Genomic DNA, 27173 nt, shown 5'->3' on the forward strand with positions numbered 1-27173 from the left:
GCCAGTAGTTCCCATGGCGGCACCCCCTGACCCTGTACTGGTTAAGGGTAATTTGGAGTAGAGGAGATATTGGATTCTCATCTGGCCAGACGGAGACTTCAGTACTTGGTCAAGTGGAAGGGTTATGGCCAGGAGGATAATTCTTGGGTCTCTGTTGCTGACATCCATGCCAAGAGATTGATTTGTGCCTTTCACCGGGCCCATCCTGATTGACCTGGTGACGTGGATGAGGGTTCGGTGATCCCTCCTCAACAGTTGGGGGGTACTGTTGTGAATTCCCTGGCTCAGACTTCTGAGCTGAAGCTCCCCCTGCTCCTTCCGGTGGTTACTGGAGGTAGTGGAGCTGGCCAGATTGACAGAGGTCTGCCACCAGATGATGATGATGACGATTGGAGGTCTGGGGTTACTGATTGAAGTATTTATGTCTGAAGACTTCCTTCAATCCCTGCTGGTGATTGCTTTCCTGTGCATTCTGAGGTCTGATGTCTCCTGCCCTGATCCTGCATTGTTCAGCTAAGTGCTCATTTGCTAATCCTTTGCATCTGATCTGTTTTTGTCTCTCTGTGCTTGTTGTGCGGGTTCAGCTTGCTACTCTGGGGGCTGTGCTGGACCACTGCTCCATATGTTACAGCCTGTGTCAGTTTGTTCAGTCCCCTGTTATATTGGTCTCTTTTGCTTTGCTTCTAGTTCATACCAGAGTGCTGATATAGTGGAGACAAAGTCGTGTGACTTCAATGTTTTTTTTTTACATCAGACGTGTTGGATTTTTCAGGGTTTTTGCGTGATTGCAGACAGTGTCTTTCCTTTCCTATCCTATCTAGTCAATTTTGGCCCCATTATTTACTCAGTCTATTTTTCTGCCTGCGTTTGTGTTTCATCTTGTCTCACCGACAATATATGTTTGGGGGCTATATATTCCTTTTGGGGTCTGCTCCGGGGCAGTCTAGATTTTACATTTCTTGCTTTAGCCTTAGTTAGCTCTTCGGCTGTGCCGAGGCGACTAGGGCATCGTAGGTACGCTCCATGGCTACTGCTAGTTGTGTGGATAGGATCAGGGGTCTGCAATCCGCTTAGTTACCAACCTCTCTGGTTTTCTGGTGGCTTAGCCTGATCCTGCCATCCTCCTCAGTGACCCATTCATAACACATGTCTCTGAGCACAGAACGCCTTGTACTTCTGTGTCTTGCTCATTGGTGGCTGAGCTCAGCCTCCTCACCTCGGCCATGTCTCTGAGCACAGAACACCTTGTACTTCTGGGTCTCCAGGGAGGTAGCAGATCTGGAATATGACAGCTCTGGAGGATAATGGCTTCCTAGTGGCTTCATATTTGATTCTTCTCACATCTTTGGCAGTGAATGTTCGTTTTTTTTCTCACACTTTTTTTGCTACCCTGTTGACTATTTGCAACCTAACTTTTGATGGTTCTGTGAGCCAAACTTTGGGTGATTTATTCTTTTCTAATTAGAAATAAATTAGCAATTCATAAACATGTTATTAGTTATAATGTTATAGAAATTTTTGTGATAATATTTTTTATCCATATAGCACCATCATTTATTCCTTTGCACTTTACAATGCTGTTAGTAGATATACAAACAAATTCAGACTAAAACATAATTCAACGATTCAGACGGGAAGAATGAGGCCAAATTAAGGACACACAAAAGGATGAGGTTTTCCCTCACACAGACCAAAGGGGATCCTATTCCAATTTGTTTCTTTAGCACATTCCCCCAAAATAACACAGCAGTAATGAGCAGTGTAACTGTGCGTCCAGCTTTCAGATTAGACACCGCACTTAATATAAGCTGCAACACGGTCTGTGTGTGTCTCGCTTTGTCTCTCTCTCAAGCAACTTCCTCCTCCTTCTTTCTCTCTACTTTATGCATTTTTTGTAATTGGATCTACTGTATTCTAAAGTTTCTAATCTTCCCCTGCAGTACTGAGTTATGAAAAAAAAGTTTCCCTACTTATTAACATATTACTTTTGTTCTTTTTTGTTGCAGAAAAAAAACATTACTCATCAACAACCTATTTGCACTTGTAGCAGCATTGCTGATATCGTTAGCGAATATAGCACAGGTTCCAGAAATGGTGATTATTGGTCGCTTTATGATTGGAGTTGATGGAGGTACAGTAAAAAATGTGTCATCTGTCTATATTGTATAGTGGTTAGTGAGTGATCAGACACTGTAAGGGTGGTTTCACATTAGAGTTTCAGGGCGAAGCGACGGGCTGCGCACGACTGCCGCTAAACCCCGCCCCCTGCCGCGCCTCCTCCGGTAGCTCCACCTACGGGCGCATGACGCTGCATGCGTCCCATATCTTTATCACTGGGAACGCAGGCCGTGCGCAGTATGCGTTTGGCGGTGCATGCGTCCTTTTAACGGTGCGCCGACCAGCGCCAAACGCAACCTGTTGCAATTTGGTTGCGCTCGGCGTACCGTCAAAAGGACGCATGCGACGCCAAACGCTTACTGCGCATGGCCTGCATCCCCAGTGATAAAGATAGGGACGCAGGACGCATGCAGCATCATGCGCCCGTAGGCGGGGCTACCGGAGGAAGTGCGGCAGGGGGTGGGGCTTAGCAGTGGCCGTGCGCAGGCCGTCGCTGCGCCCTGAAAAGCTAATATGATACCACCCTAATACACAAACAGCATTTTTCCTGTTTTTTAAGAAAGTTTGATTTTTAAGGTTCTACATAAATAATTGTGCTTAATATTGAGTGGCATTTTCGGCATGATCACTGGATTTTGCAGAACTGAAGCTTAGCAACATTGCTACTGCATACCATCAGTCCATCCGGCTAAACAGTGAAGTTATACAGTGCATGTAATAATAATAATCTTTATTTTTATATAGCGCTAACTTATTCCGCAGCACTTTACAGTTTGCCCACATTATCATCACTGTCCCCGATCAGGCTCACAATCTAAATTCCCTATCGGTATGTCTTTGGAATGTGGGAGGAAACCAGAGTACCCGGCGGAAACCCACGCAAACACGGGGAGAACATACAAACTCCTTGCAGATGTTGTCCTTGGTGGTATTCGAACCCAGGACCCAGCGCTGCAATGCTAACCAGTGAGCCACTGTACTGCCCTTTGTAATTTCATCTAATGTTTTTCACACTTGTTGTACTTATAGACATTAGAACGATCCCACAGGTTTTTGTGTATCTTCCTGTTACTCACCCTCCTCCCAGGGTCTCCCAACACACCGGCCTCCCAGGTCCAGGGGCTCAGCGGGTGCTCTTCAGGACATCCGTCTCTGCCTGAGACTGCCCAACACTCACGCCTCACCAGGTCCAAGGTCATATCACGTGTTCCAGGGATCCGATTCCTCTCCCAGAATCTCCCAACACTGACCCTCCAGGACCTTGCTCACTGACCCCTCCAGGAACACAGTCTCTCACTGACCCTGGTCAGTGCAACACAGACTCCTGTCTGTTACCTGTGTCGGCCACACAGGTTCTCGGATGCCTCTTCTCCTCAGAGGTAGAGGTATCCCACAAATTTTAATACAGTCACTTTCTCTGACCTCAGTCAGTATTACTCACGGTTGTCAGACCGTCTGCTCTCCTGGCCCAGAATCGCCAGCACTGCCACACGTGCTTCTGCGAGGCACTGCCCGCAGTCTGTCACCAATAGTAGGGATGTGACTCGCTCAAGTGCAGCGGGAGACAATCATGAGACAGGTTCTTCCCAAAGTTCATGTGGTTTATTCACTTCATAAACCCACAAGGCAGCGTAACACTGAAAAGCAACCTTCAGCTCAGGCAAAGGAACACAAAACGTCCGTGGTTGGAGACTCGGACCGAGAGTCTCAGCACATGCTGGGAGCTGTAGTCCTCCCCATATACACTTTCTGTAGTGTCCCACCTGGATGCATGGAAGTCTGTCCACACTCAGACAGACTCCCTCACACTCCCCCACATGTGCCAAACACCTCAATTACATAGCCCTGTAACCACACCCACAGGTGATCACATGGCTATGACATCACTAAAGGTTCTATTGTACACAGACACACACAGGCTTCCCTGACACAGTGTAACAGAAATATCAGCAGTACCTCTGCTGATCAATACACCCTGGAGCCTGCATCCCAAGGCCACCCACCTTGAGACCCATAATGGCCATTTAGGACCCTGCTCCTGTTACCACACTGAATGTGCCTGTACACCCGTCCTGGGACACCCACAAAGCGCCCCCTAGCGGACATAGTGGTCACTACACCACAGATCATACACATTAGATAACTATGCAAAAGCCTCTCACTGTAAAATAAGTTGGCAAAAAAATGGCATTTTCTTTGAAATATTTACAGGTTGTTGGCAAGACCTTCCTTCTCTTGCTACATTGCAGTGTAGGTAACAAAAATCTCTGGGAAAGCAAAGACTCAGAGACAGAGAAAAATCTAAACCAAATAATTAGCCTGGTTTAAACCTACATGATTGGATGTTTGTAATTACAAAATAGTATTTGCACTTCGTATTCCGAAATGGATAATTCTACTTGTGCAGTAATTTAGATTTCTCTTATTCTAATACACACAAAAGGAAATAAAGTGCAATGGTTTCATGCTTCATCATCAAGGTGCCACCAGGACACAGTCACATCTGTGAGATAGCCTTGCTGTTCTCCAAATAATGTCTGACTTCTGCTTACCACATTGCACAAACTATCTCTCTTTTGTTTGTCAAGCAGAACCTTGAAATGTTTGTTTCCAACTGTACATAACAAGACGCGTGAAGGACCAATAAAACTCAAGTGTTTCCTGATATGCTACTAGCGTAATACAAAACTGCTGCATGAAAAGATTCAAAAGTTTATCAGACTTGAATATTTTTGTAGACAAATAATTTGGTTCATTATCGCACCAGAGTTTTCAATGATTATTATTTATAAGGTGGCATTGGTTTAGCATCATCATCTGACAAACATATGAATAGTGTTCCCTCTGATCTTCAATTAGAAGAACCTGTGACAAATAAGTTTCCAACTACCCACAGGATAGGTGATGACATGCAGATGGCTGGAGATCTGACTACTGAGACCTCTACCCCATCCCTGGATAAGGAATTTAAAATATTATGGAGAGGCAATTGCTAACGACTTTCCTACCACCAAAGCAAACAGACAATTCTCTGTACTCTTCCTTTTTAGACATATCCTCTGTATTCAATATAGTCAACCACTCCCTCCTGCTACAAATCTTCTCCTCCCTTGGTGTCAAAGACCTTGCCCTATCCTGGATCTCCTCATACCATTCTAGCCGCACATTTAGTGTCTCCCATTCAAATACTACCTCCTAATCTCACCCTCTCTCTGTTCGTGTCCCTAAGGGTCTGCCTTGGGACCCCACTATTTTCTAATTATTCCTTTGGTCTGGGACAACTCATAAAGTCCCATGGCTTTCAGCACCACCTATACGCTAATGACTCTCAGATCTACCTCTGTCCCAGACATCAACTCTCTATGGTGTCTCTCAAACATATACTTCTTCTCATCACTGTAGCTCAAAATGGACAAAATTGAACTCATCATCTTTCCTCCATTCCACATAATTCCCCTACCTTGTAAACATCAAGCTTTCCCCTGTCCCGGAATTTGGCTGCCTCGGAGAATCCCTTGACTCTGATATGTTCTTTTGCAGATCCAAGCTCTTACAACCTCCTACCTCCTCCAACTCAAAAATATTTCTAGAATTCCTCATTTCCTCAATCCAGAATCTACTAAAATGTTAGTGCATGCCCTCATCATCTCCCACCTTGACTACTGGAATGTTCTGTTCTGTGAATACCATTCTAACACTCTCGCACCTCTCCAGTTCATTCTTAACTCTGATGTCTGACTAATCCACCTCTCCCCTCACTACTCCTCCACTTCTTCCCTCTTCATATTCCCTATAGAGCCGTCCACAATCTGTCTCTTCAGATATATCTGCTACCTAAACTCTTGATATCTTCCCACACATAATCTCTGGTCCTCCCAAGATCACCATCACTCCACTACACTCGCACATTCTTCAACAAATCACCTCCAAAACTTCTCCTGAGTATTCCCAATCCTTCGTCTGATTGTCCACCATATTTGGAACTTTCAGATGGAACTTGAAAACCTGTCTCTTTAAGAAAGTTTACAGCCTACAATGACCCCCTGCCACCTCACCACCACAGCTGTCGCAACCCCCAACCTACTGTCTCCTTCCCCAGTATCCTGTAAACAGTGAGCACAAAAGGGCAGAGTCCTCTCCCTTTTCTACCAGTTTGTCACTGTTAGTTTGTTCATTGTATTCTATATTTGTATCTTGTATGCAACACCTTTTTACGTATAAGGCACCATGAAATCAGTCTTGCTCTAGAAATGAATAATAATAATTAATATGATGCTTTTTGTTCAAATTGTATTGACCCACCTGCCATAATAATAATCTTTATTTTTATATAGCGCTAACATATTCCGCAGCGCTTTACAGTTTGCACACATTATCATCGCTGTCCCGGATGGGGCTCACAATCTAAATTCCCTATCAGTATGTCTTTGGAATGTGGGAGGAAACCGGAGTACCCGGAGGAAACCCACGCAAACACGGGGAGAACATACAAACTCCTTGCAGATGTTGTCCTTGGTGGGATTCGAACCCAGGATCCCAGCGCTGCAGTGCTAGCCACAGAGCCACCGTGCTGCCGGTGCTGCCATGACAAGTAAACCTTATTCAGATAGATCAATACACTAAACATTAGTTTTGTACAAAAGATTTACCTCTTCAGAATGAGTGTAATGTGTCTAATGACTATTATGACTATGTAATATTCAGCATGGTGATGACATAGACTACATATATTGATCTTGGACTAAGTAAGGTCTAATGACATGCTGCATGTTTATTTTCATGAGAAAACAATAGATGAGATAAATATTTAATATTCATAAATAATCCATATTACTCATAATAACCTATTAACATAAAATAACAGGCAGAGCTCTGATAAAATCTTGACATTATTTTCAGGGATAGCTCTCAGCACCCTTCCAATGTATCTTAATGAAATATCACCGAAGAGGATCCGTGGATCTCTGGGCCAAATCACAGCGATACTGATATGTGTGGGAGTATTTACCGGTCAAGTCTTGGGTTTGCCAGAAATATTTGGGCGGGTAAGTAAATGTGTGTCTTTATTTTTTCCAAAAAACTAAAATTATTCATGCTGCCCCAACCACAAGCAGCATGGATGAGAGCCTGGCCGTGACATTTCAGAGAACATGTCTGTCATGATCCATGCTGGATCAGGACTGATATAAAGCACAGGTAGCCTTTTTTTTTTCATAAGATGTGCTTTAGGTGGGTTTTTGCCCCCGGTGGCCATTAGGATTATTGCACTGTGGTGTCGTTTGTTCTAAGTTTCCCCCTGGTGGTGGTGAGCGTCATTGCACTCTGGTTTCTTAGTTAAGTGCACATGATTAGAATACAGGTGTGATTGCTGGCTCTGCTATAAAAGAGTCACAGGGGTTGCAATCAGTGTTGGTGATAGTGTTCACTTCAACCATCCTTAGTGGAGGAAGGAGCTGGAGAGCAGCTCTGACAGAGCCTGTTGTGAAAGGAGTCATAGGGGATTTCCTTAGCTCTGACAGAGCTTGGTGGCAGCGATTCAGGAGGAGAGCTGCATGCTGGTGGTAGACTCTAACACAAACAGAGAGCACAGAATAACAATTGTGCAGAAATATCCTGCAGTAAAACATAACAGTAGTTAGCAAGTGCTGATAAAAAGATGATAACAAATACAGGGTATTTAGTCGATACTTTTTTTGCAAAAAAATGTATACCAAGCTGCCTCACCGCATCAAGGTAACCCTATTGAAGCAGTCCCTATCTAATGTATTTAAAACCTGAACATGTGAACAGTATCTAAATGAACAGGATGAAGACAGGCGCTTCTCAATATGGGCACATGGTGCAAGCCAGCTTTTTATGTGCATGTCACACAAGAGAGGGGTGGGGTCTCTCAAATCATGCATAGGCACAAAAAAACTGGATTAAAAACACATGTGACATGCACACATATGAACAAGTCTGTAGGACACTGTTCATACCACCCACTGACTCAAACACAAACAGAGTGTGTATTAGTGCAGCGGTGGGGCCAGTGCCTGCGCCACCCAGCTCCCTAGCAAGGGATAGGTGTAGGGTGTGCTAGGGCGACAGGTTCATGATCGGCGCCCGGTGCGGAACCAGCATAGGGAACATTAGGAGCGTTAGGGACACTGACTCAGAAGAGTGCAGGAGGTCTCCACGTCCCCTGTCCCTATCGCAGGGCCCACCGTTGTAACTGTTTCCCTACCCCTTGTCTTGTTGTTTAGTTACCGGCCTGCGAGCCATGTCACACAGGACAATATCACGTGCCGCGTCCTGTTGTTTTAGTTACCGGCCTGCTGGTTGCGTCACACAGGATGGGTCCACGTGACAATGTCATTAGAAGATCCGGCTGGAGACCATCGGGAGAGACGTGACTAGTCTGGAGCTGCCTCCAGCCAACTTCTCTCCGCTCCACTCTGATTGACAGGTCTCTCCCATAGCGAGAAACCTGTAAATGATCTGGACCAGCACTGGGAAAAGTGATGCCAGATAAAGGCTCATATATTCCTATGCTCCACGGCCATCTCTTTTAACTGTATTTTCTTTGAAACCCCAGAGCATTTCAGAGAAGAATATACATGGCTACACTTGGGCAATAGTGGTTTGGGCAGCATGAATCAAGTGATAATTTCCTTTAAAATCATATGACTATATATTTGCTTGTTCTTAAATGATCACATATGGTATGAATCTGTTGGCTAGATCTCCCCTTTTTTATCCCCATGTTCAAATGCACTAATATTTTTCTTTATTGCTTTAATGCATCTCAAAACGAGAAATGAAAGTGACTTGTAAATTGTCTTGATAAAAACTTTATTTCATTATGTGTATAATGCTCCTATACAAAGCTATGGGTCTCCATGGTAACAGACTACAAAAAAGACTGATTCCCTTATTAACTGTTAAACTGCTGAATGTAAAATGATCAAATATGACTGTAATGCTGGGGTCACATTAGCGTATAGCATCTGCTGTGAGAGTGAGCCAAATGTCAGTGCACGGTGCTCCGATCCTCTCACACAGATGCAGAGGAGAAGGAGAAAGTAATTTTTCTATCTCTTCCATTACCGGCATCTGCGGTAACCGATGTTTCACATGCAGCCATAGACTTGAATGGGGCAGTGCAATCTGATTCTCATATACAGTCATGGCCAAAAGTTTTGAGAATGACACAAATATTAATTTTTACAAAGTCTACTGCTTCATTTTTTCTAATGGCAATTTGCATATACTCCAGAATGTTATAAAGAGTGATCAGCTTAACAGCAATTACTTGCAAAGTCAATATTTGCCTAGAAAATGAACTTTATCCCCCAAAACACATTTCAACATCATTGCAGCCCTGCCTTAAAAGGACCAGTTAACATCGTTTCAGTGATTGCTCCATTAACACAGGTGTGGGTGTTGATGAGGACAGGGCTGGAGATCAATCTGTCATGATTAAGTAAGAATGACACCACTGGACACTTTAAAAGGAGGCTGGTGCTTGGCATCATTGTTTCTCTTCTGTTAACCATGGTTATCTCTAAAGAAACACGTGCAGTCATCATTGCACTGCACAAAAATGGCCTAACAGGGAAGAGTATCGCAGCTAGAAAGATTGCACCTCAGTCAACAATCTATCGCATCATCAAGAACTTCAAGGAGAGAGGTTCCCTTGTTGCCAAAAAGGCTCCAGGGCGCCCAAGAAAGACCAGCAAGCGCCAGGACCGTCTCTTAAAAGTGTTTCAGCTGCGGGATTGGGCTGCCAGCAGTGCAGAGCTTGCTCAGGAATGGCAGCAGGCAGGTGTGAGTGCATCTGCACGCACTGTGAGGCGGAGACTGTTGGAGCAAGGCCTGGTCTCAAGGAGGGCAGCAAAGAAGCCACTTCTCTCCAGGAAAAAACATCATGGACAGACTGATATTCTGCAAGAGGTACAGGGAGTGGACTGCTGAGGACTGGGGTAAAGTCATTTTCTGTGATGAATCCCCTTTTTGATTGTTTGGGACATCTGGAAAACGGCTTATTCGGAGAAGACCAGGTGAGCGCTACCACCAGTCTTGTCTCATGCCAACTGTCAAGCATCCTGAAACCATTCATGTGTGGGGTTGCTTCTCAGCCAAGGGAATGGGCTCTCTCTCAGTCTTGCCTAAAAACACAGTCATGAATAAAGAATGGTACCAGAATGTCCTCCAAGAGCGACTTCTCCCAACCGTCCAAGAGCAGTTTGGCGATCAACAATGCCTTTTTCAACATGATGGAGCACCTTGCCATAAAGCAAAGGTGATAACTAAATGGCTCAGGGACCAAAACATAGAGATTTTGGGACCATGGCCTGGAAACTCCCCAGATCTTAATCCCATTGAGAACTTGTGGTCAATCATCAAGAGACGGGTGGACAAACAAAAACCTTCAAATTCAGACAAAATAAAAGCATTGATTTTGCAAGAATGGACTGCTATCAGTCAGGATTTGATCCAGAAGTTGATTGAGAGCATGCCAGGGAGAATTGCTGAGGTCCTGAAGACGAAGGGTCAACACTGCAAATATTGACTTGCTGCATTAACTCATTCTAACTGTCAATATAACCTTTTGCTACTCATAATATGATTGCAATTATATTTCTGTATGTGATAAAAACATCTGACAAACACACATAAAAACCAGAGGCCAACAGATCATGTGAAAATATAATATTTGTATAATTCTCAAAACTTTTGGCCATGACTGTACACTTGCAGCATGCCGTGATTGTTTTCTCATGCTGAATCGGGAGGAGAAAATAATCGCTGATCCCAGCTGCCCCATAGAAGAACACAGGGCTGAGTGCTATGCGGTGTTTTATGACATAGCACTCGGCTGTGTTATACACTCATGTGAGTGAGCCCTAAGATCCAACTACACAGCGTTCCTCTACCGTCTGTCACCATGTCCAAGCTGAGCTTGTTGGAAACTTTTTTGAAAACTTTTTACAAAATGTATAAATTTTTTATAGATTTATTTAGACCGTGTTATATAATGTAATATGTACCAAGTGGCAAAAAAAACATTTTTTTAAGTACATTTTTCTTTGTAGTCAATATAACATTGACTTACGACTTTTAGCAGACCTTAATATAGACAATTTATACACTGCTCAAAAAAATAAAGGGAACACTAAAATACCACATCCTAGATATCTCTGAATGAAATATTCCAGTTGCAAATTTTTATTCATGACATAGTGGAATGTGTTCAGAACAATAAAACATACCAATTATCAATGTAAATCAAAATTAATATCCCATGGAGGTCTGGATTTGGAATGATACTCAAAATCAAAGTGGAAAATCAAACTACAGGCTGATCCAGCTTCAGTGGAAATGCCTCATGACAAGGAAAAGATGCTCAGTATTGTGTGTGGCCTCCAGGTGCCTGTATGACCTGGGCATGCTCCTGATGAGGCGGCAGATGGTCTCCTGAGGGATCTCCTCCCAGAACTGGACTAAAGCATCCGCCAACTCTTGGACAGTCTGTGGTGCAACGTGACGTTGGTGGATGGAGCGAGACATGATGTCCCAGATGTGTTCAATCGAATTCAGGTCTGGGGAATGGGCGGGACAGTCCATAGCTTCAATGCCTTCATCTTGCAGGAACTGCTGACACACTCCAGCCACATGATGTCTGTAATTGTCCTGCATTAGGAGGAATCCAGGGCCAACCGCACCAGCATATGATCTCACAAGGGGTCTGAGGATCTCATCTCGGTACCTAATGGCAGTCAGGCTATCTCTGGCGAGCACATGGAGGGCTGTGCGGCCCTCCAAAGAAATGCCACCCCACACCATTACTGACCCACTGCCAAACCGGTGATGCTAAAGGATGTTGCAGGCAGCAGATCGCTCTCCACGGCGTCTCCAGACTCTGTCACATCTGTCACATGTGCTCAGTGTGAACCTGCTTTCATCTGTGAAGAGCACAGGGCGCCAGTGGCGAATTTGCCAATCCTGGTGTTCTGTGGCAAATGCCAAGCGTCCTGCACGGTGGTGGGCTGTGACCACAACCCCCAAACCCCCATCTGTGGATGTCGGGCACTCAGACCATTCTCATGGAGTCGGTTTCTAACCATTTCTGCAGACACATGCACATTTGTGGCCTGCTGGAGGTCATTTTGCAGGGCTCTGGCAGTGCTCCTTCTGTTCCTCCTTGCAAAGTGGTGGAGGTAGCGGTCCTGCTGCTGGGTTGTTGCCCTCCTACGGCCCCCTCCACGTCTCCTGGTGTACTGGCCTGTCTCCTGGTAGCGCCTCCAGCCTCTGGACACTACACTGACAAACACAGCAAAACTTCTTGCCACAGCTCGCATTGATGAGTCATCCTGGATGAGCTGCACTACCTGAGCCACTTGTGTGAGTTGTAGAGTCTGTCTCATGCTGTGTGAAAACACAACCAACATTCAAAAGTTACCAAAACATCAGCCAGAAAGCAATGGTACTGAGATGTGGTCTGTGGTCCCCACCTGCAGAACCACTCCTTTATTGAGGGTGTCTTGATAATTGCCAATAATTTCCATCTGTTGTCTATTCCATTTGCACAAGAGTATGTGAAATTGATTGTCAATCAGTGTTGCTTCCTAAGTGGACAGTTTGATTTCACAGAAATTTTATTTACTTGGAGTTATATTCTGTTGTTTAAGTGTTCCCTTTATTTTTTTGAGCAGTGTATATATATTTGCTGTCTCTGCCAAATGATATTTTGGGCTGAAAATATAATCCTTATGTAATCCACGGTCTGCTTGTAACAAGCTTCCTTTCCTACACAACTACTTTCTGAACAACTCTCTTAATCTGTTGGCCCTCACTGAAACCTGGATTCAGGATTCTGACACTGTCTCTCCTGCTGCCATTTCCTACGGTGGCTTACAATTCTCTCACTCCCCGAGACCCACAAACAGACCTGGTGGTGGAGTTGGCATACTCCTGTCCCCACAATGCACTTTCCAGGTCATCCCCCCAGTCCCATCACTCTTATTCCCTTCTTTTGAGGTCCACACCATCAGGCTCTTCCGTCCCCTCTCCCTCAGGGTAGCGGTCATATACCGGCCCCCAGGCTCACCCACCCTCTTCCTTGACCACTTTTCAGCCTGGCTGCCACACTTCATGTCCTCAGAACTACCAACCCTCATCCTGGGAGACTTCAACATCCCCATTAACAGCCCTAATTCCACATCTGCATCCCAGCTTCTATCACTAACCACCTCTCTAGGCCTCTCACAGCTTTCAACCTCTGAGACACATAAGGACGGTAACACCCTTGATCTGGTCTTCTGCCGGCTCTGTTCAATCTCCCACCTAAACAACTCACCGCTTCCACTCTCTGACCACAACATTCTCTCCTTCACGCTCACAAATCCTCGCCCACCCCAGCTCATTCCTACCTACCACACAGTCAGAAATCTACAAGCTATTAACCCTCAGACACTTTCAGATTCCCTACACTCATCTCTGTCCCCAATCTCCTCTCTTTCCTGTCCTAATCTGGCTGTTCATCACTACAATGACACTCTTAGAAGCACCCTTGACCAAGTAGCTCCCCTCACCCTCAGAACCTCCAAACACAGAGTAAAAGAGCCCTGGCTCACATCGCAAACTCAACTTCTCCAGTGATGCTCCAGGAGTGCTGAACGCCTATGGAGAAAAACCCGCACACCAGAAGACTTCATCCACTTCAAATTTATGTTAAGAACCTATAACGCTGCCCTTCACCTTGCCAAACAGACCTACTTCACCACCCTGATCTCCTCACTAGCCAACAACCCCAAGAAACTTTTTGACACTTTTCACTCCCTCCTCAGGCCAAAAGCACAAGCCCCTATCACAGACATTTGTGCTGATGACCTGGCCTCCCACTTTACAGAAAAAATAGATAATATCCGTCAAGAAATCTGCTCCCAACCACCAAGTGCTGTGACTCCCATCCCTTCCTACATCTCCCCTGGCTCACTCTCCACATTTGATCCCATAACAGAAGAAGAAGTCTCCAGACTCCTCTCTTCTTCTCGTCCGACTACATGCACTACCGACCCCATTCCCTCACATCTCCTCCAGTCTCTCTCTCCAGTCGTCACAACCCACCTAACTACAATCTTTAATCTCTCCCTCTCCTCGGGCATTTTCCCATCCTCCTTCAAACACGCCATCGTTACTCCACTACTAAAGAAACCTGCTCTCGACCCATCCTGCACAAACAACTACAGACCAGTCTCCAATCTCCCCTTCATCTCTAAACTTTTGGAACGCCTAGTTTACTCCCGCCTTACCCGTTACCTCTCCATTCACTCCCTTCTAGACCCTTCACAGTCCGGCTTCCGCCCCCTACATTCGACTGAAACTGCACTCATCAAAGTGACCAATGACCTTCTGACAGCAAAACGTAACAGTGACCACTCTCTGCTCATTCTTCTTGACCTATCTGCAGCTTTCGATACTGTTGACCACCATCTCCTACTCTCTAGGCTCCAGTCACTAGGCATTAAGGACACTGCACTCTCCTGGTTCTCTTCCTATCTCTCTGACCGCTCCTTCAGTGTTTTGTTCTCTGGCTCCACGTCATCTCCTCTTCCTCTTGCTGTCGGGGTACCTCAGGGCTCAGTCCTTGGCCCCCTTCTTTTCTCTCTCTACACGGCCCCAATTGGACAGACCATCAGCAGATTTGGCTTTCAGTACCATCTTTATGCTGATGACACACAACTATACACGTCTTCCCCCGACCTTACCCCCGCTGTACTACAGAACGCCAGTGACTGTCTGTCCGCAGTCTCCAATATCATGTCCGCTCTCTATCTGAAACTCAACCTCTCCAAAACTGAACTTCTTCTGCTCCCGCCGTCTACTAACCTCCCTAAATCTGACATTTCCTTCTCCGTGGGTGGTACCACAATAACGCCCCGGCAGCAGGTGCGCTGTCTGGGTGTTATGTTTGACACCAATCTCTCCTTTACATCCCATATACAATCCCTTGCCCGCTCTTGCCACTTACACCTAAAGAACATCTCTAGAATCCGCCCTTTTCTCACGATGGAAACAACAAAAACCCTCACTGTTGCATTGATCCACTCTCGCCTGGATTACTGCAACGCTCTATTAATTGGCCTCCCCGTCACTCGACTATCCCCTCTCCAGTCCATACTCAATGCAGCAGCCAGGATCGTCCATCTGGGTAATCGGTACTCGGACGCGTCCGCTCTTCGCCAGTCCTTACATTGGCTGCCCATTCATTATAGGATCCAATTCAAAGTACTTGTTCTCACCCACAAAGCTCTCCACAGTGCGGCACCCCCTTACATCTCTTCTCTCATTTCTGTCTATCGGCCTAGCCGATCGCTGCGCTCTGCAAACGACTTTCGACTAACCTCTGCATTAATCCGTACCTCCCACTCCCGACTCCAAGACTTCTCCCGTGCTGCTCCTATCCTCTGGAATGCTCTACCCCAAGAAATCAGGACTATCCACAATTTGCATAGTTTTAGGCGCTCCCTCAAAACACACCTGTTCAGAGCGGCCTATCACATTCACTAATCAAAGTCATTCTCTGTGTAAGTGTGCGTGCGTAACCCATTCACTATCTCCATCCATCCTTCACTCCTGCAAGATGGCTGGACCTTCATTGTAAATACACCATTGTAAATACACACCTGTACTCTGTATCTCCCTCACCTCATTGTAGATTGTACGCTCTCACGAGCAGGGTCGTCTTATTTCGTCTTATTTTGCTTTAATTATTGTATTGTTAGCGTTGTTACTTATGACTTGTGTTTTGAAACTGTTAAACTGTAAAGCGCTGCGGAATATGTTGGCGCTATATAAATAAAGATTATTATTATTATTATTATTATTTTGTTGTCCCTATAGTAGATGTAGGTCAACAGAACAAATGAGACGCCGAGCTGTTCATACACGTCCCTGTACTGTTAGTCCAGTCATTATGGGTTACTAATAGGAAAAAGTGCAGAACACAGAGCCATCAATAACATGTCAGTCTCCACATTGTGAAATAAGTCAAAGCTAATTGCCTATTTTTGCTTTTACCTAATCCAGCGGTGCAGTTGTTCACATGTTCATTGCTATTTTCATTGTGCCCAGGAACAAACAATTCTTATATTTTTTGCTGCATGCTGTTGTAATTAGAATTATTTTTTTCCATTAATTTTTTTAATCAATTAACCAAGGTCAATAACAACCTCATGAAAGAATGTAGTGCAATTACCAATATAGTAGTATAAAATGGATCCAAAACGGCCAGAGCTTCTTCAGGGTTTTCTTTATTCTGTCAAAGTCATCTTCAAGGGAATCTGTCACCACATTTGAGTGCTACTAATATGAGTATACAGGTTATAGACTGCTGAAAAAAAAATATACCTATATGCCTCATATCATGTTGATAAATTATTTTTTATCACTTTATGTAAATTAGTTCTTCCAGGCTATGGGGTGTACATGGCCCAGAAGACAACACTGCCTCCTCACTTTATTATCCTATCTTTCTCCTCCCACATCTGTAAGAAGAGGTGACAATACTCCTAAAGAACCAAGGCACAGTGTATCATTAGTATGAGAAGGCTTCCACCTACTGTCCAGCCAAGACCATGCAGAACTAAACGGAACAGGAAGAGTTGCAGTTGGGACGAGATCAAATATGTCACCTAGTCAGGTGCCATTGATGACGAAGTTTCCAGATATAAAGAGTCTGCACGCCAAACCGGAGTAGGTTTTCGTACAAAGTGAGAGAGCGTTGCAGACATTCACAAGAGGAAACACTGCAGCCAGAGTGATAGACCTCAGTGGTAAGCGTGTACCAGCATAGTGCTTGCCGTCAGCAAATAGGACCCAGATAGCACTAAATGAGATCTAGAGCCGGTAAAGACCCGAGGACCCGATCTATGTTGGTCAACACCCAGAGCCCAGACTGCACCAGTCAAGGGCCAAATCTCAGACCTGCGCTGGTCAAGATAAAGAGTCCAGACAAAGCCAGTCAAGAGCTGGAGCTGAGTCCTTTTTCCGCAGACCTGGGAGACACCCACTTTCGGTCAAACGCCAAAGATCCATGAGGAGACTTCGACTAGAGAAGGACGCCTGCGGTGATGTAAGGAAGACATGAGTGAGCCGGGCTGTTGCTTCCAGCTCCTACTTATGGTTCAGGGGTCTGCCTGGGTAAGGACATCAGATAGGGTGGGGGACAGTTGGAGTGAAGGAGGCTCAATGTGCTTTGGCAGACTTTGTTAGGAGGACTCGCGGCCTAGTGGGAAAATCCGGTGACTCCTGCTAAGGCCATTGCTTCAGGACAAGCCAACCTAGTAGCTCCCACAGGAACACGTGTATCACCCCTGTCAGAGGGACACAAGCAAAATCCCTGAGAAACTTCTCTGTTATTCAAATTGAACTCTAAGATTTATTATATGTTGCACATTGTATATTTTACTTGTAATTTCCCTGTTTCATACTGTTTCAATGTTTCCAAACTACTGTGAGTTACCGCCATATCAGTGGAAATAAATAGTACATTGGCTGTTTCAGTCTTTTGTCTGTCCGCCTGTTGCATCCAGTCACTTGCTTTACACATCATCACTGTGTCGCTGGAGATCCGGCGCCTGTGCATTCTGATTGACGTCGCTAATCTTCACTGTTCTGCCCTTCCGTGGGCATCAGCTTCACTTATGTTCTTTGCAAGGGTCGGAGAGTCAACGTAACTTCTACACCCAGTGTTCTCCGGTGGGAAGAAAAAGTGCAAATGACATGTTTAATGTGAAAGGCGGGAGGAAGGAAGTCAAGGGTGCACCTTTTTTGCGCAGCAGAAGTTACAATGACCAGTGCAGAACAAAAGTGAAGTCAATGCTCATACAAGAGCGAAATACTGAAGAAGAGCAATGACTGCCAAAATGCGCAGATGTAGGATTTCCGGCTGCGCATCTGACATAATAGGAATACAGAAGTGATGTCAGAGCAGAAAGATAGGAAAATGACGTGAGGAGGCAGCTTAATATTCTGGGAAGCGTACATAAAGTGCTAAAAGCTGATTTTCCACAGCATGGTATCATCCATGAGTCATACAGTGATGACTTTTCTCAGCAGTATGTAACCTGTATGCCAGTATTAATAGGTCAGATCGCTCAAATGTGGTGACAAATTCCCGGGCTCCAGTTCTGCTAATACTTTATCACAGTCGCATCAGGTTGCTGGATAATGTTAGGCCTGAGGATTGCAAGGGAGTCATCCTGTGATTTGTTGACTGGTGTTTTAGGTTTATTTTTCTTGGCTGTTGCTCTTGTGGATTTGTCTTGTTACCTAATTACTCTCGTCTCCTGTTTTCTGGATTCTAAACGTATTACCATGTATTACTTCTGGTTAGAAATAACTGACTCGGTTCATAGCGAATTTTATTTGTTACAAATATCAGGGAAAAATTCTGATCTGCCATAATTGGAATTTTTCACAATCCGATTCGCACACATCTACACATACTCCAACAATGCACCTTTCCTCGGTCCTCCTCATACTCATACTTGTCCTTCTGTTGCCAGTCCTCCGATCAGCTCTTATGTCTTCACTCTTTTATATTCTTCTGAATCTATGTCTCTTGAGCGGCCTTAAGGTATGACACAAGTCATTGGCTTCAATGACTTGCCTCGAACCTCAGGTGGTCACCTAGGGTACTGTTTAACCATGTTGCATCCAATTTTTACACATAGATTGCAATTCTTTGACTTGGGTAACTGTTTTTGGTCTTGCATATTTTAATAATTGCTGAGGTATTACAGCGGATGCCGTACAAATGACAATAGAGATGAAAAATTGTCTCTTTTTACTGGCGGAAAATGGAACGATTTTTTCATATGCTCGTGTGAACCTAGGCTCAAAGTGAACTGGTGTATTTTCAAAGTCCATGGTCTTTTCATTCTTTGAAATCACCAATCACCATCACTAATGGCGATTTTTCTTGTTTACGGGGCGACTGGTAGCCTGTTTACTCACGAAATACGCTCGTTCCCAATCATCCAGGTTAGATGCACCCTAAGGCTAATTTCACACTTGCTTTTTTTTGCAGCGCGTTTTTCCCGCAAAAAAACGCATTGAAAAAACGCATACAAAAGCATACAACTGCTGCGTTTTTTTCAAGCATTTTTATGAGCATGCATGAAAAAAACGCAGCGTTTTTATGCATTTGTATGCATTTTTAGTGCGTTTTTACCGCGTTTGCGTTTTTTCCAAACATTAGGTGGCCCCTCACACTAACCCAAACCATGACTTTACTAACCCTAACCCTGACCCTAACCCTGACCCTAACCCTAACCCTGACCCTGACCCTAACCCTAACCCTGACCCTAACCCTAACCCTGACCCTAACCCTAACACTAACCCTGACCCTAACCCTAACACTAACCCTGACCCTAACCCTAACCCTAACCCTGACCCTAACCCTAACCCTAACCCTGACCCTAACCCTTACCCTGACCCTAACCCTAACCCTGACCCTAACCCTTAACCAAACCATACTTAACCCTAACCTAAACCCTAAACCCTAACTAACCCTAACCCTGACCCTAACCCTATCCCTGACCCTAACCCTAACCCTGACCCTAACCCTTAACCAAACCATACTTAACCCTAACCCAAACCCTAAACCCTAACTAACCCTGACCCTGACCCTAACCCTAACCCTAACCCTAACCCTAAACCCCCTTAACTAACCCTAACTCTAACGCAAACCCCTAAATTCCATGGTTAACAAAAAAAAACGCATGTGCAAAAAAACGCATACATAAGCATGCCAATGCGCACATATGCGCACCCATAGACTTATAATGGGTGTCTTGCTGTAAAAAAACGCATTGCGCGCGCATGCGTTTTTTTGAGGTAAGTCGGAAGCCCAAAAAATGCAACAGGATGCATTTTGTGCGCCCGAGCGCATACCGCAAAAAAACGCATGCGCGGAAAAACGCGTACAAACGCATGTGTATGCGCACATAAGCGCATCCCATGCAAAGTATAGGAAAAAAAACCGCATGCGCTATTTAGCGCTAAAATACCGCGAAAAAAAACGCAAATGTGAAACCAGCCTTAGCTGGTTGACCCCACTGATGTGATTTACAAACCTCAAAGTTTATTATTGGCTTGATTTCCTTTTGAATTTTTTTTTTAAATGTTAAATACAGCTTTTTGTTTTCCTCCCTTACAAAATGAATAAAACTAAGCACAAGCGTGAACTGACTAAAAGTAGTACAGTTTTGGCTTCAAACCTATGACACCTGTAGCGTTAAATGGGCCCATCTGTATGACACACCATAAAATGCAGCTTTTTGTAAACATGTTTCACAAGGAGATTTAAAGCTGATGGGGATATAGTAGGGAAAAGTTGGAAATGTCAGATTTAGATATGTGTTTGTCAGCTGCACAGAATGCAGAGAGAGAGGTTTGTCAAAATACATGAAGGTTGAATCATCCATTCTGACAATAATTTTCTAGACTGGAAAATGCCACCGTCTGCATTTCATTACACTTTGCCATAATTCAGTTCATGTGAGAGGGCGTTATGGCAGCGACATGAAATCAAACAGTTTAACACGTAAAAAAATGCTAATACCGTGAGCTCTATCCAACCGCAGGCCGTGAACGCACTCACAATGAACACTGGTGAGTGCATGATGTCGGCTGTCACCACTGGTGGTGGATCTCATACTTGCCCTCATTTAAATTGCAGAGGAAAACGAGCTAAATTTCTTATTCCCCATCCATAGCTTGGCGAAATGTGAATTTTTGCATCACCCTGCTATTATACACCCTGTGCAGAATTATTAGGCAGCGAGTATCATCATTTCTATGCAGATTTTCGACCTCCGAGCCCCATAAACTTGAATGATTATTGGATGAACCAGATCAGGTGATGTTTATTTGCGTGATGAGGGGGGTGAGGGCTAAGGGTACAAGGCCCTTTATCAGGGTATTCAGAATTATTAGGCAGCTGGTTTCCCTCAGGCCCAGGCCTAAAAAAAGATTTTCCTGACTTTGAAAAGTCAGATTGTTACAAGTCTTATAGAGGGAGCAGCTCCTGGAATTGCTCAGATATTGGGGCAATCACAGAACCAACAAAAGTTTTTTTTGCAGTCACCAGGGACACAAAAAACGCGTTCAGAAAAAAAAACGCAGATTAGCTGCCAAAGATGTGAGAAGAATCAAACATGAAGTGACCAGGGAGCCATGATCCTGCAGTGGTGTCATATTCCAGGAACTATAACCTCCTTGGAGGTCCAGAAGTTTAAGATGTTCTGAGCTCAGAGACACTACCGAAGTGAGGAGGCTGATCCCCGAACACCACTGAACAAGACGCAGAAGTAGAAGATGTTCAATGCTTATAGACATGGTTGAGGTGAAGATGCTGAGCCCGACTATCCGTGAGCAAGACACAGAAGTAGAAGATGTTCAGTGCTCAGAGACATGGCCGAGGTGAGGTTGGTGAACCCAACTACCACTGAGCAAGACACAGAATTACAAGGTCTTCAATGCTTAGAGACATAGCCGAGGTGGGAGGCTGAAACCCAACCACCACTGAGCAAGACACAGAAGTACAAGGTGTTTAGTGCTCAGAGACATGGCCGAGGTGAGAATGCTGAGCCTGGCCTGACCAAAACTGAGAAAAACACAGAACTGGAAACATCAAAACTGGGCCAAGAATTTCTGAAAACAGATTGTTCAAAGGTTTTATAGACTGATGAGATGAGAGCAACCAGGGGTAGATTAAGGGTAGCCAGGGCCCCAGGCTGTTCAGACTCTGTGGGCCCCCCGGTCATGTGACAGGGTCATGTGACAGGGTTATGCGACGGGGTCATCATTATAGTTATTATTATTAATAATAATACATTTTATTTTTATAGCGCCGACATATTCCGCAGCACTTTACATTTCAAAGGGGATTTGTACAGACAATAGACATTACAGCATAACAATAATCACATACAGTAGATTATAACAAATACCAAGAGGAAAGAGGGCCCTGCTCGCAAGCTTACAGTCTATGATTATGCAGCCTCCACACTGCTACCTGCATAGGAATTACAAGGCAGAAAGTACTTAGAAGTGAACTTCAACCCTAAGGACCAGTGAGCAGCACCTGTTCTCTGCTGACTCCCCCCCTCCCCCCATCACTTACTGATGAATAATTCCAAGTCCTAAGGAAAGCAAAAGCGAGTTTTCTGATCTCTCCTGCATTCCATCCCAGGCAGCACTCACGTGACACGCTCGTGCCCTTACCAGAGTGGGCGTGGCAAGAGTAAAAAGTTGTAATGTTACAAAAGCCAATCGGGAACGCCTCTCACTCCAATCTCCAAGGTAGAGAGAGGACGCTGCGGCCGAGGACAGCGGACCAACAGGTAGCCCGGCCCTCTGCGTGACGTCACGTGAAAACTAATAGGCTGGAGAGGATAGTTTTGGCTTCAGTCGGTAGCCAGAGCTTGGCCTGCTCGCTACACTTAAGGGGAGGGGTCTGTTCTCCGATGTCTGTCAACTCCATGGAGCTACTCTGTCAACTCAATGGAAGCAAGGAAGGGAGTTCCCGCCTTGCTGGGCGAAGGTGACGAATACGAGAGCTTACCGGAGGGAGTCTCTTCGCTGATGCACATGATGGCCAGGGCTGTGGTTGGGATTCCTGGAGCACACAGTCATGTATCCAGTGAACTCTGTCAAGGTGAGAGCCCGGCAGGGGGCGGGGCCAGGTGACAGGTGTCATGGCGCTGTGCATGGAGCATGGCTGTGACAGGACAGTGACCAGGTGACCAGTAATGCTGTTGTAGGGGAGAGAGCCCCAGTAAAAGGGCCCACCTTGTGTCCGAGCTGGAACTAAGGGGGCTGTCACCCAGGTTCCCAGGAGATACGTTCCCGGGGGAAAGAATAGCAGGCCGGGACCGACAGTCACTCAGGAAACGTGGGGGCGGGGCGATGACAAGACGAGCAGAGAGGATCAGCCGGAGAGACTGGAGGGAGGAGCTTAAGTGGCGTCCCAGAGCAAGATGAGTCAGCGCTTTCAAGCCCAGGGAGACGGAGGCTCACCTGACTGGGAGAGGGGACGGTGCAGAGCAGCTCGAAGGGGAGACAGAGTGAGACCCGCAGCCTGTACAGCAAGACCCATGGCTGCCATTGTCACACCCCATACCACAGCTGAGGCTTGTGCGGCGAGACCCGCGGCCACCACTATCACGCTCCATATCGCAGCTGCGAACTGCACGCCCAGACCCGCAGTTGCCTCTGCCTCACCGCCCAACAGGTGGTTCCCCCAGCACCAGGGCGTGGGAATTTTTCTTTGGCTGGACCCGGCGACTGAGATGCCGATCAGACATCTCCTGGACTACAACTTTGCAGGACTTCAAAAATCGATAAGTGACATTTCGTTTGTGTTCATAGTTAATCCAAATTAATCCAAGGACCGGTAGCCGGCCACAGCGTGGCCATATAGTTATCACCCCTCGCCGTACTGTTTAGCATTTGGTTACTTGTGCATTTGTATCTGGGTTCCCTGCGTGGAAAAATCGTTGTCAGATTTCCTCTTTACATATATAAAAGTCTAGTTAACCCTTGCTCGGTCTCCGGCTCATCACTGCATCCTGCGTACCTGCGAATACCACACTGTACCTGCTGCACATAATCCCAATGTTTCCCTGGCAGACGGCGTGGATCAGCTGCTCAAAGTCACTGCAGTGTCACTGACAAACTTGTGACCACAGGGAGGCACAGGAGGAGTTACAGGACCTGCAAAGCGACTTCACTCTGCCTCAAGGTCGCACACAAGGTCGTGCAGAGACGAGAAACTACTGCACCAACCGTCTGTACAGAGCTACACACAGCCCCCGCCGGCCCCGGCATCACTGCCCAGCCCAGGGACACCTAGACATTTAACCATCGTGTCCCCCTCATAGCATATGTAATGAAGCCGGACCGCAGCCGCAGCCAGTCAGCACTGCACACATGACCGGCCGCCAATGCCGGACACTACACGGCGCAGGCAGTGCGGCTGTTCAGCATGCCTGGCCATGCCCCTTCCCCGTGGGAGGAGGAGCCAATGTAGGAAGTGTGTCTGTGTGTGAGTGTGTGACACGGAGTGTGTGTGAGTGTGAGCCACGTCCTCTGCTGTGTGCTACACTACTGTGTGCAGTGGCAGATTTTAATGAGGTCAATTCACAGGGCTGGTGGGCCCCCTTACACCATAGGCCCTGGGCTATCGCCCAGATTGACCGCATTATAATCCGCCACTGAGAGAGACTCTTGATGGACCAGATGGAGGGGCCATTATTAGATCAGTAATGGGTAGAGACCTCTACTTCCATTAAGATGCCAGCATTGTAGGATGTGGGGTACTGCTCTAGGCTGGTATTTTTAAATATAAGCTAGTTGGATCTTTTCAATTTGCAGATGGACTCAAAATCAACCCTCAAATCTACTCTCAGTATTTAGAAGGCACTTTCTGCAAGCAGTGGTGCAGGAAAAAAAAATCTGCACCTTTCAAGCAAACCATGATTGTTGTGCAGGACAAAGCACCATCACAGGATCGATGTCTCCATTACTAGGCTGCTAGTAAAGGCCTTAACAATGAAAGAATAGTTACATGGCCCCTTCCTCACCTGACCTAAACCCTATTGAGAACCTTGTGGCTCTTCTTAAATGGGGGAAATTCATGGTGAACAAAAACAGTCACCTCTCTGATCAGTGTCTGGGAGCCTGTGATTGGTGCTGCCCAAAAAGTTGAGCCCTCCGTCAGGCGCAATAGATCTGACAGGCACACAGTAATTAGTTTCACTTCTCTCTCCTTGCCCACTTATCAGAAAACCCCACCCCTCCTAGTTATCTCCTGACTCTACAGGCTCTGTGAAACCTGATATCACAGTGACTCAGCAGACCTTCTAGTGAGCAGATATCAACACTTTGGCTTCTCAGGCACATTGCGCCTGATTTCAACACAAATTGAAAGGTTAGTATTTTCTTTTTTTATTCATCACGATTGTGTATTTAGCTTGTTTTATGAAGGATTAATGCTAAGTTAGTGTACATAAGTACTGTTTTCTTAGACAAAAGGAGGGTGGCTTCTAAGGCACATTGCGCCCTAACACATACTCTTTCTCTCTTGCTTCAGATTTTCTGCTGCAATGGCCAGAAAACAGTATGATTCATCTAAACCCCTTCATTTAGAAGAAATGAAGATTTTTTTGTTAGAAGATGATGAGGAAGAACCAGCAGTAACTGAGGATTTAGAGGAATCTAGTGACATTTCATCTGAAGATGAGGTAGCAGAATGTAACACTGATTCTGGAACAGAGCAGGATGGTGATGACACTGATACAGAGGAAACAGACACAGATCTAGCTTATTATTTGGGCAAAGATAAAAATACAAAGGACGTCCCAAGGACGTTCCAGAACAAACACCGACTCTACCACCTTCTAAAAGACGCAGTTGTACTACCTGCTCATTTGTATCTGGTTTCAGAAGGCTTTCTAAATATGACTGCAAAATATGTAAAGAATCAATCTGCCTTTCCCATGCAACTTTCGTCTGCCAGCCTTGCTTTTCTAAATGTACCTGTGCTGCTTCTGCTGCAATTGAAACCACTGAAGATGAGTAGAAAATAATTAAGTAACATCTAAGTGCAATATCCTTTAAGTTTTTTTCCATAATTTTATATTTAAGCAATAGTTAAGTAAAGATAACTGGAGCCTATTTGGCGGTACTACCGAAAAGTGGTACTTTTAGTTTTAATAAGTTTATGGTTAATAAATGTTTTTTTTTGCATCTGATTTGGTGTAATCTCTTTTAATACATTCCTATGAAGGTCACTGACTACTTCTATAGTCCTGAAATTGAAATATGTAGCTACTATAGGTGGTTTTCTGACCTGTGCTTGTCAGGCACATTGCGCATGAACTGAGGAGAATCTATATTGCGCCTGACGGAGGGTTAATAGATTAAGAAACTGACAGACTCCATGGATGGAGCTTATAAATGAAGGGCGGCTATATTACTATATTGGCCATGGAGATTTTTTGTGGAAATGTCAGAAATGTGTTTTTGCACATCGATATGTTTGGTTATTATTATTCCCACTTTAACAGATGAAACCAAACAACTGAGATGTTTTATTGTATGAATAATAATTCTACGCACTTATAGTTGCCCAATAATTCTGCACATTTAGATATTCTCCTAACAAAGACAAATCCTCACTTTTACATTCTTAAATATACAGATTTCAGCTTTATTAACCTTCTGCATTGACTGATAGCTCTGGAGTTGTTCAATAATAAAAATTAATCATTAAAAATACAAATTGCCCAATAATTGTGCACACGGTTTAATTTCATCCTGCATTTACTGTATGTTCTTTCAACTTGACAGTTTCTCAGGAATGTAATCCCATCGCCTCTGCTTGATACACTAATAAGGAAGATCAAAGATGAATAAAAATTGACTATGCATATCTGCACCAGACATAAGGAGATGTGTGTTTAATATCATTTCATGTCATCCAGGGCTAGATAATTTGGGTAAAGCAAACCTGTCCTACTGCGCAGCAAAGCCTAGAGGCAATCAATTAACATTTAACTGTAAGTTTGTAATTTTTCTAAAATGCGACTGAGTTGGAAACTTGCACTTTATACAAGTATTAAAGTGAGACATTCACAGATCGCTATATTCATCTTGTAGTGCAATTTGCGATCAACGCGGTAGATTATCAAAAAAAAATGAACTTTCTCCGTGTTGTTTAAAACAATTTTTCTTAAACATTTTTTAAAAATATTTTGTTAATTTTTTTTAAATGATCTGTGTTGCTATCCGTAGTATAAAAAATAAATATAGATAATATTCTGCAATTTTTCACTATTTCCACTACATACAGTCTATTGTATGTAGTGGCAACAGTGAAAAATCACGGAATATTATCTATATCTAGACACACCAATAGGTGAAATCGTGACAGTTGGATCCTAGACACAGTGACTGACAGTTCAGCCGGCCAATCTAGGGCAGTGGCATGCTGAGCTGTC

At 44.9% G+C, this 27173-nt stretch overlaps 1 protein-coding gene across 5 annotated transcripts in view; it reads left to right on the forward strand.

Annotated features, from left to right (window-relative positions):
• SLC2A9 (solute carrier family 2 member 9) overlaps window positions 1-27173 on the forward strand; it is a 635276-nt gene that overhangs the window by 220816 nt on the left and 387287 nt on the right. For all 5 annotated transcript variants that reach the window (XM_073574480.1, XM_073574478.1, XM_073574481.1 and 2 more), the window contains 2 exons: window positions 2007-2131; window positions 7018-7163. In XM_073574480.1, the coding sequence (XP_073430581.1) occupies window positions 2007-2131; window positions 7018-7163 (271 nt within the window). The remainder of the gene's footprint in view (window positions 1-2006; window positions 2132-7017; window positions 7164-27173) is intronic.

Source organism: Dendrobates tinctorius, unplaced genomic scaffold, assembly GCF_039654945.1.
Source record: "Dendrobates tinctorius isolate UK_male_01 unplaced genomic scaffold, ASM3965494v1 ptg000039l, whole genome shotgun sequence".
Taxonomy (NCBI): domain Eukaryota; kingdom Metazoa; phylum Chordata; class Amphibia; order Anura; family Dendrobatidae; genus Dendrobates; species Dendrobates tinctorius.